The sequence below is a fragment of the Salvelinus fontinalis genome, chromosome 6 (genome assembly GCF_029448725.1).
Source record: "Salvelinus fontinalis isolate EN_2023a chromosome 6, ASM2944872v1, whole genome shotgun sequence".
NCBI lineage: Eukaryota > Metazoa > Chordata > Actinopteri > Salmoniformes > Salmonidae > Salvelinus > Salvelinus fontinalis.
Window position 1 is genome coordinate 64,388,090 of NC_074670.1, and position 19,928 is coordinate 64,408,017.

Consider the following 19,928-nt stretch of genomic DNA (forward strand, 5'->3'; position numbering starts at 1 on the left):
TGCCGTTACTAACATTTTAGCCATAAGGGTTAGGAAGTTCAAAAACAGTGAACTGAACTGGATGGTTGATGTTTTTTACCTGAGCAAGGGGTGAGGTTTGAGGACCATGACTGAAGTGGTACTAACATGGATGCCATTAAACATTTACACCAAGAGATTCAGATTTTTTTTATGCACCACATTTCATGTAACATATGAATTACTTTAACAATATAGAAAGAGAAGATCAAGAAACCAGACCCATCAATGTCACATTATGCACTCTGTTTATTTGGCTGAGAGTGATGTCACTTCCTCTCAGAAGACCCAGAATGGGCACCTGCACTATATCACAATTTTAACGTGTTAGTCTTGCATAGCCAATCGCAATGGTAAATATTCTCTTGACTACAAAAACACACAACGTCAGTATTTTGTACAAAGACATTCGGTTAGTGTTGTGAGTATGTACAGTCAGGAGGAGTTCACCATTTTGTGTGAGGGTTAACCTCTTGGAAAGAAGTAACAATGCCTTTTTTATTCCACCTACGTGTATGCCATCCCAATCCTTCTTGCTGTTTTATTCCTCGCCTGGGCTTGGTCCTGGAGGCAGTCCAAGGAGCGTTTATGGATATTTGCTCACATAACTGCTTGCACAATGAAAACAAATCTATCTCCAGTTACTCTCAGAGACAAAGACTTACATTGCTAAGTCAATTACCAAATCGGACTCTCTTCCAGTGGCAGGTTATAGGAATAGGCTTATCTAGGTCTGTGAAATCATCCCTAAAACAGAAAACAAAGACAAATCTCAGTAGCTGAGTCCAGTATGACAGACATGGTCAAATTGGTGGAGGAAAGCCTAATGTGATTTCCAAGCTGAAATGATGCTTGCCACATAAGAACACAAACCCCACAAGTCTTTTGTGTAAGACACAATTACACTGAAACGTAATCTCACATATTATTGAATTGAAAGTACATTGCTTTTATAACTAACTTATGTCCCATAAATTGATCTACTGACCTTCAGGACCATGTCTCTGAGAACTTCTTTAGGGGCCACATTTATTAAACTTCAACCAGTGGTGGAAAGATTAGGCCTACGTTTGCGGTGAGTTAACACATCATATCCGCAGGTCTTCTTCTAAGCAGTCTCATTTAGATATTCAAGACATAGACCAAACAACATACTGAGGGCCTGTACGAATAAAACAGTGATGTCGATGTGTTCCTTTACTGGGTCAGCATAATGACCTCCCTCCCCCTCTGCTGTAGTGTGGCTGAACACCCAGGGAGATGCTTTTGTATCAGACGTAACCAGTCAACCACATTCTCTGCAAGAGCTCTCTGCATATATACACTAGACTTGCTACACTTCTCTTCTGTTTCCCTCTGTTCTGTTGCTCCCAAACAGCAACCAGGAACTCTTTACGTAAGACCCAACTTTCATTAGCCGGCCGCCGTCTAGCCTGAAATTATTTCAACAAGCAAGGCAAACTGCCCGTGACACCCACAATCAATCACTAGGCAAGGTGTTTTATTGAGACTGAGAAAATAATGGGGACAGCTGGGAAATAGAACACACAGAAATGCATCAAAAAACACCATCTCACCTGTTGCGAACAAGTTCCTTAAAGAGTGTATGTGTGATTGTGAGTGTGTAGTTGGGAGTGCAGAATCAATTTCACACATGAGTGCGTCGAGGAGACATGAGGCTGAGGCAGACATCTTGATCTGTCTATCAGCCTCTCTATTTTGAGCCCCACCTGCAGGAAATGAATGCACTATTATGTCAACAGTGACTGAGGGGCCAACTATGTAAGACCTGTCTGGGTGATAATAGCCATTAGCAGGAAACCAGGCATCAGGATAGTTACTAACCATGCCTCCGTAGATGACATCACCTCAACTGATAACGAGAGATGAGTTGTCCTCAGGGATAGACAGCAGTATACTTTTACTTTAAGAGGTTGCATAGATGCAATGGACATAGCACGTTTAGGACTGAGAAATGTGGAACTTTGTACCTTATCAGTGGAAAGCTGTCCAAAGTTGGTATAGGACCCTAAAGACCCTCAGTACTCAAGGCTAATGCACTATGAAATGATACCTAACGCCCAGAGAGAATTGCATAGTCACTATACACTTTCCTCCCCATCTCTCAAGTCCCTAACGAACATAACTTGTGGTCTCTGATGGTGTAGAATGCAATTACTATGCGTCCAATGTAACAAATTCTGATATGGGGAATGACCCTTCCTCTGACCTCATGATGGACATTAACAGGTACCGTACTGTACATGAAAGGGTACAAAGGGTTCCACCAGATTCCTGCAATATATTCCTTTGTGAGTTATCAATATTCTTATTTCATGTTTAATGACTACATTAAATACACTGTTCCAGAAAGAGACTACGTAAAAGAAAAACACATCATTTCATAGTTGAACATTCAACCAAAGACTTCCTAGAATGGTGTTGGAGGGAATGTACTCAAAATATTGAACTAATTGGGCTTAGAGGAACCTCTCCTGGAAATGTTGTTTGTAGGGTACTGAGCAAAGTAGGCCAGCGTGTATGGTAACCTCATTCTACGCTTGTTAACAAAGCTTGGTCGAGGTTCATTGTACAGGCTTGGGAGTGCAAAGTAGATTTGAGTGGACAAAATGGATCTACTTCTGATACCAGAACAAATGACCACATACCCAGATATCTACTGGTGTTTATCAGTAAGGGAGAAAATACACCCCAAATCTGCTTGTCAATGCATCTCTGTTCTTCTTGACACCTTGTGACTTGTAGTGTGTCCGGCTCACCCTCAGCGATATTGTGACTCCTAATCCTTTGTCATTGTAGCAACGCCTGCTAAGACTAGAGGGATCTATTAGCAGGTTTCGCTAAGATCAGGTATTACTGTATTTTGCTTCAGCGAGGGTACTTACTAACATTAAAACAACTAACCAATCCATCAAACCGTTACTGTATTGCATATTGGATATGGCCACTCAGTGTATGGCCTAGTTGTCTGAATCAAACAAATATCACATATTTGGAATGGTTGTGTTCCCATGCTCATTCTCAGAAGCCCTCTAGAAAATGAAACAAACAGATGTTCTGAGATTAGTATTCCTACGTGTACCGGTAATTATTTAAGGCTCTTGTCCAGCATGTTTGGTTTCCTTGTCATGTCATCTTCCGTTTCTCCAGAGCTCTGATAGGATTCAAGAGAACCCATTGTTGTTATCCCGTCACTATACATTGTGTAGAAAATGATTCCCAAGATCACCACTAGAAACTAGATTTGGCCTCGAAATTTGGCCTCCATGGTGTCTTTGGACAAGTAAACCACCCAGTAGACCATGTTGAAGGCTCCGAAGGACACTGGGAACAGGATGCGAGCGTACTTATCGATTTTACTGGTCCCGCCCATACCGCTGGTGGTCGGCTGGGAGCATGGCGACTGCTTGGGCTCATTTTTACCCATCAGTTGAATGTGCTCCAGTCTAGGTCCTAGGAGGTCCTGGAGGGAGGAGTCAGCGGTGGGCTGGCTCTGATTGGCTGGTATTGTCGGGGTGGTGGGTGGAGCCGGGGGCGTGTTCTTGACGGACAGGATGGTGAAGGAGGTGTTCGGTTGGCTGGCAGGGCCGGGGCTGGAGTGTGGTAGGATGATGGCGTCCCCAGTCGACCCCGTGGATGAAGACGATTGGCCAGGCTGGGGTTGTCTCCTGGTTACCCCTGTAGCTGCTTCGCTGTTGGACTCAGCTTTCTGGATGTCTTGCTGGGACATGTAGTTCATCCGTTTTCGAAGGTTACCGTTGGTGTCTGCGTTACCGTTGGTGTCAGGGTTATGCTGTGGAGGAGGAAAAATAAGCAAGAAACCCATATTGCAGTGATGTGAATGAACTGTGCAACAACAAGCACACACACCTCGAAGAGGAGACATTTGACTGAAATTAGGTTTTCACTTAATTCTTTGTGGTAAGGAAAAATATGACAATTGTATTGTGCTGATAAATATGAACTATATAGCCCTTTCAGTGCTGGAGGTCTATCAGGTTAAAAACAGCCAGGAACCTCCCATTCTAAACCTGGCCTATGGGCCTGAATATGACTGGCTTACTTTAGTCTGTATGGTAGAATAACCCAGTTCAAAGATGCTATTTGGGTAGGCCTTCCCTAATTTCACACAAACTTGTGTCACAAGCACGGTTCCATGGGGCAGTGAGGCAGTAGAGTAAAACATCAAAAGAGCTCATCTCCCGAGAGCGATCATAGCATTTCAACCCCAGTAGAGGGAGCTTCTGCACTCTAACCACAGCCTCACCAGTGATAATTCCCCCACTGACTCCCCAATGGAATGTTGCTAAACAGCTAACCATATGGCCTCCTGTCAGAGATGTGAGGCGGAGAACTGTGGATTCTAGGCCAAGTTTGACAACACTATGGCTGAAAGGTGAAAGTCTTTGAAAAATCTGCACCACATCAATATACATCACAGGTCCTAATGCCGAGCAGATTTCCCCACTGAAATCAACACTGGGGCTGGGGCCGCGGCTCTCTAGGAAAAGAGGCATCTGAAACCTATATACGCGTGACCCGGCTGCGTTGCCGTGGCAACCTGCTAATCCATTGATGTGCCGTTGTCACTAAACTGCATTCAGGCGAGATTATTCCACACAAGGATTTGAGATCCACAGGGAAACTTTAAGTAGTCTTCGGGCCATACAGGGGAATGTATGGCTGTTTTCTGGTGGGTATCAGTCATCAATCAACAGTTGGACTGTGACGCAAGAAATGTAGCACCGCACAATGTAATGCCCACAAATGAAGGATTGTGTTCTTACTACAGTAGGCCTGTGTTTCTGGTAGATCCCTCATGTATGGAGTAATGAATTCAAGAAAAATATGTTTGGTCAAACCCAATTACACGCACTTAGGCCCGCATATGCTTTCAAGAGAACAGATTGTAAAATGCTTAACAACAATAACATGTTTGCATCACATTGCAACTGTAGGTCAATTATTATAACTATTTAACACGTTACCCATTCTATAACGCATGTCTTCAAAACACATTTATCTTAAAATGCTGGCAAGTTTTTTTTAAATCACAAGAAAGCATTTACATGTAGGACATTCAGAGCATATTTAGAATTTTTAGGGATAATATTGCTAAGCCTCTGCGCTGGATTACAAATGGCGTGCATTGATCTAAGCAGACAGCTGTACTCTAAACAGGCCAGACTTAATGTGTATCCACCATTTACTATTCTTATTTGGCCTTCAGGAAGCGAATCGTGATCATGCTTCTAGCTCATGCTATCATGGAGAGGGGGAGAGAGTGAGAGAGGGGTACAAAGAAGGTACAGAGAAAGCGAGAGAGATACTTCAAACTATCAATGATAAAGTAACTTTCAGTTACGGTTTTGTCTGACATTTCCAATGCAGGCAAACGCATCGCTTTCAATGGGTGATCACCATGTGATTAATGAAATGCCAGTCATTGTAAACGCTTCTTTAATTCTCATCCCTGTCACAAAATAGAGTCTTTAAAGCAAGTCGGAACCTCATTAAGAGGGAACGCATTGGAAGTTTGAAAAACATGGCATTTCAATATCTCTGATATTTTAGACTTGAATTGAATCTCCATCTGATGAGATTAGCAAACAAATTAGCAAGTGGAGTGCACAAGTGCACACTTCAGTCTCTGAAGGGTAAAGGGAATGAGAATAAGTCTTAAGTCTCACCTGCAGAACTTCCTCCATATCCTTCACTTTCACTGGGGTTGTTTGGGGCGCCGGTGGGCATTTTGCCGGCTTCCTTTTCAGTCTCTCCATCTCTGCGTTGGTAAAGTAGTTGACGGCAGCGAACTCGATGAGGGCGGAGAAGACAAAGGCGAAACACACGGCAATAAACCAGTCCATGGCTGTGGCGTAGGAGACCTTGGGGAGGGAGTGGCGCGCACTGATGCTCAACGTGGTCATGGTCAAGACTGTGGTGATGCCTGAAAACGAGAAAAAGTTTAACCTTGGCTGTAGTCAAAATAATACAAGTTATGTCAACACACTAAACTACTAAAACAATAGGCCTAACCATCCTCTATATCAGAATTACTCAAACCTTTCCACAGGGACCCCCAGCTGTTCAATGTATTTGATCTCTTCCAGGGCTAGCACACCTGATTCAACTGATCAACTAATCATCAATCACTTAACTAATTGAATCAGGTGTGCTAGTTCAGGTCTACAACTTCTTAGAAAATCTATGAAAATGATTTAGAAAATTCAGCACACAAAGCAATGCATGACAGCCTTAATGCTAAATGTGAAAAACAGTAAACGGAATGTTTGTGACACTAGAATGACCTATTGACCTTTGCTTCCAATGCGTTCCCTCTTAATGAGGTCGCCCTAGCGACCACGTAGCATACCTACTTTCCCTCCTCTCTAATTCCTTTTTAAACAATAACCAATCCGACGTGCGCCAAGGATCATACCATTACAATAACTGGGGAGTTACAGTAAACTTGTAGGTCACTTGTCCTTGGGATTATTAGCAAATAGCTATACTGTGATTTAGAGAAAATCACCTTTATGTTCGAGATATGACACAATATGTACCGCCAGGCCACCTGCTCTGACGTGACTCGCAGCATAATTATGTATCTAAACTCAGCCGACCACCGGACAATTCTGTAATGTATGATTCAGAGGTAAATATTAGCTTTAATATTAGGATATTAGTTCATATTCGTGTCTTTCATTGGGTTAATTGGCGAGATCAGAGGCACAATCGTTCTTGGTACATATTAACGAGGTGTGACTGATCTAATCAGATGAGCTATTACAATCCAATTTTTGAGTAATGCCTGTTTCTATTGGAATACAGGCACTTTCAATCCTCATCTTGTGATACATTGTTAAGATTAGAACGCATTGCTTTGGAGTTGCTTGGATTAGCACATAATGGTTCTCATTGGTTTGGAGTAGAGTTGCTAGGATTAGGACAGAATGGGTCTCATTGGTTTAGAGTTGCTTGGATTAGGACAGATTGGGTCTCATTGCTTTAAGGTTGCTTGGATTAGGACAGAATGGGAGTTATTGCTTTAAAATTGCTTGGATTAGGACAGAATGGGTCTCATTGCTTTAAGGGTGCTTGGATTAGGACATAATGGGTCTCATTGCTTTAATTAAGGTTGCTTGGATTAGCACAGAATGGGTCTCATTGCTTTAATTAAGGTTGCTTGGATTGGGACAGAATGGGTCTCATTGCTTTAATTAAGGTTGCTTGGATTGGGACAGAATGGTTAATGTTCATGTTCAAGAGGCGGAGCCAGTTTCATTAGCCTGGTCCCAGATCTGATTGTGCTGTTTTGCCAACCCCTATGGCCTTTGTCATGCCAGACATTGATTGGACAAACATATCTGAGACCAGGCTAGTTTTATATGACGTCAATGTCAATTTCCAACATCACCAGACAATAACATCTTGAGCCTCCAGGGGGAGCTTTGCTAATCATACCTCAAGTCAATGTATTTTTTCCCTCCCAAACATAGTCCTACAACCATTATATATGTGCCAAGCTTGGAGTCACAGAGTCAGAAAATGTAACATTATATCATGGAAAGAGGAGAGAAGGGAAGAAAATGCCAGTCAGCCTGTGCGTTAGTGCACACTCGAGAGACGAGAGTACTGTAACAGCCCCACAGCCCGGGGGATTGGCCAATGCAACAATATTTATGTTCCCACGACACCCTCCTGTCACATATTGGACAGTTTCATTAGCTTGCCACTGAGACGGAAGGGGGCAGAGGGGACGCATTGGGGCGTTGTGTGAATCAATGTGGCTGTGGAATAACACACACTTGCCTCTACAGCTGCTGAGATATGAGTAGAACCCATTGACTCAGCGATATGTGTGTCCCTGAAAGAAAGTCAGCGGGCTAAACGAATAGGCCCACAGATGCAACGGATGCAGTAACCAACATCGTGTGGATTAGCATGTAACAACGTGCCAAAAGTGGGTGCTCATTAAGAAATGTATATTTCCATCAACACATGCAAGAGCAAAAAGCAATTACCTACTCATGATATTAAACCTACTGTATTTTCAACTACCAACCCCACTGGATCAGCCAAAACAGTACTTTTCCCAAACAAAATATCCTCCAATTATTTTACAGTGGTGCTCATGAAAGTCACACATCCTCATAGACACCCATACAACAAACACCCCAGTAATCATCCATATAACCAACACGCCTGCAATCACCCACATAACCAACACTCCAGCAATCACCCACATAACCAACACGCCTGCAATCACCCACATAACCAACACTCCAGCAGTCACCCACATAACCAACACTCCAGCAGTAACCCACAAAACCAACACCCCTACAATCACCCACATAACCAACACTCCAGCAATCACCCACATAACCAACACGCCTGCAATCACCCACATAACCAACACTCCAGCAGTCACCCACATAACCAACACTCCAGCAGTAACCCACAAAACCAACACCCCTGCAATCACCCACATAACCAACACTCCAGCAATCACCCACATAACCAACACTCCAGCAATCACCCACATAACCAACACGCCTGCAATCACCCACATAACCAACACTCCAGCAGTCACCCACATAACCAACACTCCAGCAATCACCCACATAACCAACACTCCAGCAATCCCCCACATAACCAACACTCCAGCAATCCCCCACATAACCAACACTCCAGCAATCCCCCACATAACCAACACTCCAGCAATCACCCACATAACCAACACTCCAGCAATCACCCACATAACCAACACTCCAGCAATCACCCACATAACCAACACTCCAGCAATCCCCCACATAACCAACACTCCAGCAATCACCCACATAACCAACACTCCAGCAATCACCCACATAACCAACACTCCAGCAATCACCCACATAACCAACACTCCAGCAATCACCCACATAACCAACACTCCAGCAATCACCCACATAACCAACACCCCTGCAATCACCCACATAACCAACACCGCTGCAATCACCCACATAACCAACACACCTGCAATCACCCACATAACCAACACCCCAGCAATCACCCATATAACCAACACCCCAGCAACCATCCATAAAACCAACACCCCAGCAATCACCCATATAACCAACATCCCAGCAATCAATAGTGAAGGAATAGAAGAAGCTAGCAGGACGGCAACAGTACGCCTCAGAAACCACAAACCTTAAATTACTCAGCCACATGCACTAGATTTCTTCTATCCTAAAAGGACCCTATCCTACACAGCTAATCCTCTACAAACAGGCATGGAATTTAAGGATTTGGGGCACTGGCCAGCCAGGCTAGTAGACAGCAATTTTTACTAGCCCGTGTCCAAAATCTGTGCTATGGGATATTTCAAAAGATAAAAATGTTACTAGCCGGCGGGCTAGTTTGGCTGATTTTCTACTAGTCCCGTCTAAAAAAGTACTAGCCACGAGCTAGCTAAAATTCCATCCGTGTCTACAACTCGCAAAAAAAAATGCCAAGAGAGGTTAATTAAGTGCTAAAGTTCATTTCAGTTCCGCAAACTAAATTTGGCATGAAAAAGAATAAGACTGAAGACTATAATACAAGAAATGGATACTCAATTATGCAATACAGAAATGCCGATTTACACAGAGTACTTGTAAAAGCCTGATTACGCAACGAAGGGAAAAGTGCTGTGGAATTGATAGGAGACCAAGCAAACAGACAGAGGATATTTTATGAACATCTGGTAAAGTAAAGTACACTAATTCCATGAAAGGTGCACAAGGTTCCCAGCTTAGAGGTGTACTCTTCAATTTCTGACTCCACCCACTGTGGGGACCTAACACTTCTGTTTCTAAACAAATGGGCGTATTTGCAAATGCAACTGCCACTTTGATGGATAACAAAAATAGAAGTTTAACACACATTTAATTAATCGTAGACCTTAATGGTTGTGTGACAGGCTAAAGACAGAACGTTGAATGTTCTGGCTACACAGTTACAAAAATGGAGACTGAGAGATGCACAGAAGAGGCATTTCCCTCTTCACATTTGCATCTTCTCTGCCTCTCAACAGACGTATTCTACAGAATGGCGGGATTTGTGAGTAATACTTACCGAAGACTGTTCGAGCCGGGACTGATTCCTTATTTATCCAGAAGGATACTTGGGAGAGGATTACTGTCATGATGCAGGGGATATACGTCTGAATCATGAAGTAGCCCATTTTCCGCTTCAAGTGGAAGTGCACTGTCATCACCACGTATTCACCTGGCGGATAGCCATAGATATCACAGTTGATTAGTTCATGACTGGCAGGAGACAATGAGTAAGAGGACAGGAACTAATGGACTTCTGGTGGCATGGAGTTTTTATTGTGTCTTCTCTGTTCTATGAGGTAAATGGTGTCAAACAGTAATTTGGACAAAGCCACTGTAGAGAAAACATTCCAAACTGAAGTAAGAAGCGATGAAGAAATGTAAATGATTAACAAAGAATGGCATCACCATCATCAGAGTTGGGGATATCTACTATATCTAACCAATGGTAGGTAGCTTTCACCAGCCCATCATACCTGTGATTGACTTGACCTCTTCACTGCTGACAGTGTGGCCAATGAGATCATACTGCACTAGACTGGAGGATTCTTGGGGAACCTCCACTGAATACTGTGGTCCTTTGGTCCAGGTATAGATCATCTCTGTTTTAGGGTATGCATCTGAGGGTGGAGAAGGAAAGGATTTGGATTAAACCCTCAAGTGGGGGGGGGGTGAGGCCAATTCTAAATTGTAGAGTGAGACAGAGAGAGAGGAGAGGCTTTATTATAGGATAGAGAGAATGTCACATTTAAGTTTATGAGAGAATGACTACTGTAAGCCGGTGACATCCTCTTCATAACTCTAAGCTCTGTGAACATGAGAAATGTTTCTATCTCCCCCATTTAGTCAGGTGATCACAATGCATTTGTTTGAAAGAGACATATTTACGTGATGGTGTGCAGTCCAGTCACACATGATTTCTCCACTTGATCTGCACTTCACTCACTGACTTAATACATGCAAATGTTGAAGATTACCTCAAATGGTACACTCTCTGGATTTTCAGATATATTTTCCTCATAATTTGATTGAAAATGAGTAGTACAATTGCATGGTGTTAGATGGCATGGGTGTCTACTGTGTGCTCAAATGAGTTGGCTTTTAAACAAACTACCCGGTCTCACGAGCTCTCTGGTACAATGTTTTTGCATATCCAACGTTGCAAAGATGTTGCAAAAACGGTGAAATGTGACATGAGAGTTCCTAGAACACAGGGCTGAAAGAAAAACGAGAACACAGGCTTGGGTTTATGTTAGGGTCTGTCTCCGGCTAGGCATGCCCCCTTACGTTGTTCTCATTTGCCGTTTCCCACAGGGGACTCGAAGTCGGCAGGACCCCAACTGCGCCGGGAAAATGGGCCAGCTGGGGCATGTTGTGGAGCGGAAAGCTGCGCGGCGCTCCGACACACACCAGCTCTGGAGAGAACCGGAATAGGTCTGAGCTAACCAGGGGCGAGGAGAGGGATTCTGACCTTTACACCATCGGGTCCAACATCTACTTCCCTGACTCTGGGCCAGGATGGGAGGATGGGATGGGAAGGTACTATCTTAAACCAAGAGTAATGTGACAGAATGATAACAGAGGAATCTATTTTGTCCTCGACAATGTCACAATCGCTGATAACAGATTGGGGGAGGATTGGGAAGTGCATGGGAAAACCATCCTTCATTCCTCGTTCCTTTCTTTAGTTTTCCCCTCAGCAGATGTTATCTTGAATCACTACTGTTTTCTGACAAGAAAGAAGGCTCATTGGAGAGATCCTTTCATCGGAGATAAGTCACTGTTTTGCTGACCTCTTATTATGAATAATAGTGCTGATTTTGGCTTTCTTTGTTCTGTTTTTGGTACAAAAAGAATGTAATGTATTATTAGCACTTTAGTCAGAAAAGCAATTACTTCTCACTCTGGGAATATGTCTGAAACCCTCAAATATGACAAAGCTGGAAGAATTTGACAATTCATATGGTAATGGTATTACAATAGAATGGTATATTTTTCTAACCCAATTAGTCAACTTCATTTATGTGATGAACTGGGACAGATTTAGTGCATTGAAGTATAAATATATGTTTTTTTAAACATTGCATACTAAATTAATTAAGACAAAGAACAAATGAGTTTACTATGAAAGCATGTAAACACGTAAACAGTGTCAGGTTTAAGATCTACTAAGAAACAGTACAAGTGGATTTGCTTTGGGGTGTATGTCAATAAATACACAGTCTTCCGAAGTATGCATGTCATCATAACACGGACAAAGAACCACTTTATCAAGTCACTCCTGATACAGTATTAGAAAAGACATACAGTGTCATATCATACTTACAGCTTCCAAACTTGAGAGGGCATGCATGTCCATCCATGGGGAAGTCAACCAGCTTCATGGGACACTCTGCACTGATAGTCAACCTATTGGGGACACATACACCCAAACATATTAAAACAAATGGGAGTTGGAGAGAGTTGGGACCCGTCTAAACAGAACTCAAACATGTATCATATCTATACAGTGGAGCCCTACTTTTAGGATGGATACTGTAGGTAGGCTGAACAGCACTTAGCATTGTAACACTGGCATGCTGGGTAATGTAGGCATCAGGGTGTAAAGCATTTTGGCAAATGTAGTACCTCATGGTGTAAAGAATGGTGCCGTTCTTCATGATGCGGAATAGCCTGTTGGGGGCAGTCATGTTGTGGGCCACAGACCTCTTGCCATTCCTGAAGAAGGTGTCTGGAGTCCACACATTGGAGACCATCATGTTGTTGAGGCGGAGGATCTCGATAGGCCCCTCATACCTCAGCCTCCTGTCCATCCATGTCTGTCTGAAGAACACGTCCATGGTGTACTCCTGAGGAAGCAACAGACAGAAATTGGCAAATGTCCGAAATAAACAGTTAAGTTTGGGACTTCATTCTTATATGAAACGTTAAGTGCATGGTCAGTCAAACTTATTTTCGGGTACTCATCTGTTTCAAATTCTTGATTTGGTACATACCATTTCAACATCAGAGACAGGCCCGAAACTTGTCACATAAATGTCTGTTTTCACCTCTGTCACTGGACCTATTGAGAGAACAATTTAATCCGTTTCACAATCCCTATAATATCCTAGGCATATCCCATTAGAGCCCCAATAGAACTTAGACTAGTAGTTCTGGTTTGTTAGGCCACCCTTTAAGCATCAACCCTCATTTGACCTGTATTCACCTGTAGGCCTGGAATAATATGTAAAACATGAAACCCCAGCAACAGCAAATAGGTTTAAAACATAAACCTCTGGTACAAGCCGATCAGTATCTAACCTATGCTATGCACACTTGAAGGGTGAGTTGTGAAGTTTACTAAGGTGTAATATTTTTCAGGGTTGAGTTGAGGAGCGTAGCCTAAGATATGTTCAATCACAACGGCATGCATGTCAGATGTCACTGCTGTAGGCCTAATGAACAATAAAGAGATTGCTTCTCATTAAATGCATAGTCTTTAAACGTGCGTCTGATACTTTGAGCTCGTGGAGGATTTGACAGACACGAAAAGTACATCTGCACTCGTTCTACTTAAATTGTGCATTAAGCGGCTTTTTCCACAGCGATGACATAACTAAACTCACTTAAACATTCAGTCGCACATAAGAGTCAAAGCAGTGAATATAAGAAAGTGTTAATTCAATTCATGACGACCAGTTTTTGAGACATGGAATGTGGTTGCACATCTGTGGGAGGTCGTGCTCGCAACTCAGTAGATCAACATGTTTCACAACAGTATTGAAAAGCTCTGGTTGAAAAATACAATGCAATTTTGATTGCAACCTCATACCCTATCTAAACTATTCAATAGCATTGGCACAATAGTGATAACAATTTTCGACCATCTCTGAGCCACATAGAAACTAATTTGACAGCCGAAAACTATCACTGCTTCAGATAGGTACCTACCACCAAATCCAGGTCGCAGTCTGTTGTCATACCCGTCCAGTAGTCGGTCTAAAATGCGTGTGAAATTCTCAGGATATATTCTCTCATCCTTTTTTATCGTTCCAGAGATTCTCTTTACACTGAAAAACGACACAAATAATCAAAATAGTTTGTTATCGTGAAAGACAGCAGCCTCCCCGATACCCAGGCTATGGATGACAACATTGGGAATCACAACCATATGACACAGTTAGAGCACTTTTGGATTTCAGCACCTAGAGTCTTCAGGACCATGGACAGCGGCACCAGAGCAGCTCGCGCCAATCTAACAAGAGAAAATCAGCCCCCCCAGATCATGTATTTTAGGAACTCACCAAGCAGTCAGGCAGAAAAGGTAGAAGAGAGTCGAAATATAACTGGGGTACATCGCAGTCACCATCTCCTTCTTGGCAGAAACCATCGTTGCATGCCATACTTTAAGCCTCTTCACATCTCCCTTAGGCAAATGCAGAGAGAGCGGAACGGCACAAAAGCAACTCCAGCAGCATCTCCCGTTATCTCTCTCTTGCCAGGGAAAAAAGCCCGTGCCAGCAGAGCATCTGAACGCGCGCACCTTTCAGGCTGTCGCTCGATGACTTAACCAAACACCTTCTTCTCTCAGTTGTTGGCATCCATCCACCCCAAGTCCAGTATGTATGCTCTCCCCCAGTCTCGCACCATCGTTTGACTTGAGAGATGAATAGAATAGACGTGCACGGTGCACTGTTCCGCGTTTACATTTTGTATGGCAAAATTGTGTTGTGCGTCTGCCGCGCAATAAATCCAGTGGTGAGACCAAACAGATTTCAAATCAGGATGTGACTGCTTGTATTTAGTTACACCCCTGCCCCAAAGCTATGGTGAAAAAACTGCTGTTAAACTTTTTCATTTAGAGTGGACCATATGCGAAGCCATATAAACTGAGAAAAAAACATCTGTGTGTGTGTGCATGTGTGTATGTCAAATATTCAGTTTTCCGTGCAAAATCAAAAATTTCTGCTTCAGTCCATCACTTCACCTTATCTAAAGCAATTGATGAGACTTAAGGGGTCATGTTGCTTGTGGAACTCTGTATACGACTGCATTCTAGATTCAAATGGGTCAGTCTTGTCGCAATATGCAATCACACGCACGCACGCACGCACGCACGCACGCACGCACGCACGCACGCACACAGGTAGAGTAGAGGAACTGGGACAAGCCACATGCTGCTTCACAGATTTCTCTGGACCTGAGATAGGAACTTCAGAGAGACAGTGTATGTGGGTGTGTGTGTCCTAAATCTTAACAGGTAGAGGAAATGTCTGTGTTTGTGTGTGCCCAGGTCCGTGTGTGTGCCCCTCTGAGCCTATGCCCCTGAAGGTGGGCTGCAGGTAAAATCCCTGCTCCGCAACCAGACAGAACATAACTGTCTAGGCTCTTACACAGTACTGGCCTTAACAGAGGAGAAGCTAATTAGAACTCTGTTTGTTGGGAGTCTGAACAATGTGCTGGCAACACAGGAGGTTGATTTGGAGCTGGAAATGTGCACACAGTGAACAGTCAGAGTGAACCTGGTATCCCAAATGGTACCCTATTCTCTACATAGTGTACTTATTTTAGTCTAGTCAAAAGTAGTGCACTTGATAGGGAAAATAGTGCACCACATAAAGAATAGGGTGCCATTTAGGATTCAGCCCTGGAATCATGTGGTAACAACAGTTCCCTATGTTCTACCCATAACCCTCCCACCCACCCAAGTCCACCCACAACACACTGAAGCATCGCTGCTTTCTTTGTGGGGGATGAGTAATGCACACGCTCTTTATGGGGAAGGCTTTTTTCCAACTATAACACCTTATGTATGTTATTCAATTAGAATGTGTATGTTTGAGGACTCTGGGTATTTACAGAAAATAATTGGACATATATGTAACAGTATTCATAAATGTATGCAATGGAATATCATAAAGTGTATTAGTAAAAAGGCATGTAAAGCTTATTATGCTATCTTGACCTTTCATAGTCTAACCTGGCCTCTGTCTTAGAGAGGACATCATGTATTGTAGCCTTCAAATAAGGGATGTTGTTTTAGTCTTAATTAATATAATAATGTGCTGCTTTACAACGAGAACAGGACGGTGATGAGAGAAATCAACATATTTTAGTCTGTCTGTGTGTGTGTTCGGTAGTCCACGTCCCAGGACTCCTTGAAACAGGTTCTCTTGCTCTGTAAGCTATATACCCTGCAGCAAAATTACTGCTATGATAACCTAGTTTCTCACCTGTGTGTGTGTGTGTGAGCGCGTGCCCATGTGTGCGAATACATGTTTGAGTGTGAGCATGTGTACAGTACGTGCAGGCGTGTGTGTAGGTTTGTGTGTGGTGTGTGTGTGGCTATAAGACTGGCTTTGTGTGTGTGTGTACATCCATGCTGAAATTTGCTGGTTTAAAACCTAAATGCTGAATAAAATAACAAATATTTGAATGATAACATTTTGCTCATACCCAGACATTTTCCTGACATGCTCAGTTAGTAGCCCCTCAAATACAGATTTACAGTAATTGATGGTATTTTAACAGAAAACGAAGCCATACAAATGCCATTGTAGCTGTATATTAAGCATGTCATTGTGTGTAATTGTTTTAGGTCATTGCGTTGAGTACACAGAGTGTAATGGGCAGGTAGAGAGAGAAAGCAGCCCCTTTGCACTGGGGATGGGATTGATGATGCTACACGGCGGTGTTGGCACATGAACCCAATGAGTCAGAACCGTGAGTCAAGCTGTCTAGTAATCACACCCCAGCCAAAGACTGACATCTTAGCTAAACAGAGGCACATCAAGCATAGGGAAAGAGGTAACATGATAGATGGTATGTTGCAGCATTAAACCCTCCACTGCATCAATGCCTAGGTGTTTGACTGGGTGAACAATGATTGATAGTCATCTTCCTCACCGTCATCATCATCAGTTAAAGCCTTGTTATTTATGTTTCTTGCTATTTTAGGCTTTTTATGCATTTCATAATGTGACAACATATTTAACAAAGTGACAAAAGTAAATCCCCAAACCTAGCACAAGCCCATGAGCTTTGAAAACAGCTGGCTGATATCTCAATAGAGCCACATTATATCATGTTAATACATTTGGGAATGTATCCATACTCTCTGAATTGCAGCGCATCTTGTTGACTAGTGCATTTGAATTCATTTTCAAACGTTTGAAGGGATTTACAATTGCTGCAAATTATAGCCTGGCATGATTATTTGGCTAACCTTATTTTAAATGATAGTTTCCGATCGGATCTCATGACAGGCAAAACATGGCTCCAGATGGTGCAACACATCATGGTGCTTCAGGAACCAAAACGATGACACAGTTATTGTAACATGCAGAGTTTGGTGTGTCAATGCTTTATCTAATGCAAGGTTGTGGTGATGTCACTTGGTTTCCGTCCCATTTGCCTGCGGCTCAGCAAAAAGGCCCAGCACAAGTGTTGTGCATACATCTGCTGCTGCTGGTGGGGGGCATGGGCTGCCGTGGCGACGGATGAGGAAGTGATGCAGGATGCAAACTGTGACTATCTTTCCATGACATCCTCAAGAGGGGGCAAGGAGATGAGATCACAGAGAGGGAGAAAAGAGCAGCTTTCTGTGCCACAAAGCAGTCTGATAAAACTACAGTACATTATCAAAGGATGAGGATATGAACCCAAAATATTTGTTTACCTTACCCATAACCTACAAATCATAGTGACTTTGAACAAAGCACCGATCGAGATATCAAAATTATAAATTGTGCCCTGGGAAGGTCACAGCTCTCAAGCCGACTGATAAAGGAAAGATCCTGTCCATCATGAGCATCAAATACCCAATCTACCAAAGATGATCGTTAAAGACCAAAATATTTCCTGAATTGAGCCCAAACTGAAATACTTAGTGGTGTGCGTAGTAGTTGCTAAGGGTAAAGGAGTGCATAGCAATATTCACATAGACACCCACACAGGACAAGTATCCTGCCAATGTCCAAGTTATAAAATAAGACATTTTGCAAACCCATGCGACCCAAATCCTTTAGTCTCTGTAAGAGGCTTTTATGAATCTGGGGTGGTTTCTTATTCCAAATACAGGAACCACTGCATTAAAAGAGATTTGGGAATAAAGATGGGGATTGACTAAACCAGACATTGAAATGTAGGTAAACATGAATTCATCCTGCTAGGAAACTACAAGAAATTGTACACTAGAAATGCATGTTTAGAGTTATTGTCACACAAGTATTTACATGTATCGTAGGAAAACGTGAGTGAGACGTACTTGAACTCAATTCTTCGCAGCAGGATCGAGGCCATTGGTCGACAGTCTCTCCAGTTTCTCCTCTGAAGGGGCAAAGGTTACCTTCTCATGGTGGAGCCAGGAGCATTGCAGAGGCCATGAGGTAGTCTGCTGAACTCATACAGACCAAACAGGAGTTGTACAAGGAGTACATTTCTTGTCAACTTCATGGAGAAAAGTGTTATGGATGCACCTTGAAAGCCCAAGGGACCAATACATGGTGTAAAAGCAGTAGTAGTCTCTTTATCATGCATTTTTTTAAATGAACAGTAACTGCCAGGGTATTGTTGAATTTCTGGGGAAAGGAGAAAGCTTAAATCTAATCAGACCGTTTTGCTTTTGCCTTTCACATTCTCTTTCATTTTCAAATGTAACCATTACATTTTCATAATAGGATGACGACGATCAAGTTATCAAGCAAGTAGACCATTGGACCAGTAGACCATCAAGCAAGTAGACCATCAAGCAAGTAGACCATTGGACCAGTAGACCATCAAGCAAGTGTCACCAGTGGGGCATTGTACAGCATACACGCATACATAGATGACGTCATTTGGTGCCTCACATTCAAACCCCTCTATATCAGACTATATTCACTGGAGGAGAGAATCAGGGGCTTTCTTTATTTGACTGCATCTGAATGGAGAACGAGAGAGGAAGACAAGACTGCATTGCAACAATAGTCCGTTTCCAGTCTTACTGTTTCCAGTAGTACACCAATCGATTGGAGAGGGGGTGCTTCATAAAGCGCACAGTTGATGCTCCAGAGGAGTAATGTATTCATGAAAAGCGGAGAGAGAGAGAATGAGAGAACACTACACTTGCACACACAAGCTCTGGGGCAAACGTTTTCCCACCAACGTTATTTTACGCCTCTCCTTACATCTCCCACCAGCCCGTACCCCGGAGACGCATGCAAAATCAGCACCAGAAATGGCTTATAAAAGAACGCCTAATTTCCGCCCTTGTTTAAGAAATAAAGACCTGCTGCCTACAAGTGCCAGTGTATACTGTGTTAGCTTGTATGTACAGCAAACAAAGCATGCATCAACGAGGCTCATCAATGTCCATTAGACCAAGTAATGAGAGAGAGGACACGGGAGAAAGAGAAATGTCACCAGCTGCTTAAATGCCAGAAAACATTCTACTGTAATAACAAGCTCGATTCTGCAATATTTTTTATGCATTTCATTGATTGTTTGGTACATGTCTTCCATATAACTTTGAATATCATACCATGTGACTTTGTTAAGTTTTAATTCTGTAAGTTTGTTTTAGCGTCTTCCTTAATTCCTCAATATTAATGTTGTTTGTGAATTAGTGTGCGCTGCATTCCATAACCTTGGAGGACTCCATCTCATTAGTATCTGTACCCTGAAGCGGCTTCAAACACATCCAGCACAGTTGGGGACTTGACACCAAAAATGACTACACACACACCCCACTCACAAACAGACACACAGCAAAAGGCTAATGAACTCAATCACTTCCTCCTGAAAAGGTGTGAATTTATGATACACACCTCCTGTTCAGGTGGTACACTC

At 42.8% G+C, this 19,928-nt stretch overlaps 1 protein-coding gene across 1 annotated transcript; it reads right to left on the reverse strand.

The window, feature by feature from the left end:
* Nucleotides 1-243: 243 nt before the first annotated feature.
* Nucleotides 244-15,153, reverse strand: LOC129858295 (gamma-aminobutyric acid receptor subunit alpha-6-like). Its single transcript, XM_055927435.1, has 9 exons — nucleotides 14,405-15,153; nucleotides 14,052-14,170; nucleotides 13,115-13,182; nucleotides 12,747-12,967; nucleotides 12,445-12,527; nucleotides 10,595-10,738; nucleotides 10,138-10,290; nucleotides 5,730-5,986; nucleotides 244-3,832 (listed from the first exon to the last, which is right to left on the reverse strand). The coding sequence occupies exons 1-9, from the start codon at nucleotides 14,488-14,490 to the stop codon at nucleotides 3,278-3,280; spliced, it is 1,686 nt and encodes a 561-aa protein (XP_055783410.1). The 5' UTR covers nucleotides 14,491-15,153; the 3' UTR covers nucleotides 244-3,277.
* Between the last annotated feature and the right edge of the window lie 4,775 nt (nucleotides 15,154-19,928).

Bases quoted from the DNA above. Each gene is read 5' to 3' on its own strand.
- LOC129858295 (XM_055927435.1), bottom strand. From the start codon at position 14,490: ATGGTTTCTGCCAAGAAGGAGATGGTGACTGCGATGTACCCCAGTTAT. The intron at 12,968-13,114 runs GTATGTACCAAA...TTGCTTCCTCAG, and splicing joins CTGTCTCTGATGTTGAAATG to GAGTACACCATGGACGTGTT. The intron at 10,739-12,444 runs GTAAGTATGATA...CTCCACCCTCAG, and splicing joins CCCTCTCAAGTTTGGAAGCT to ATGCATACCCTAAAACAGAG.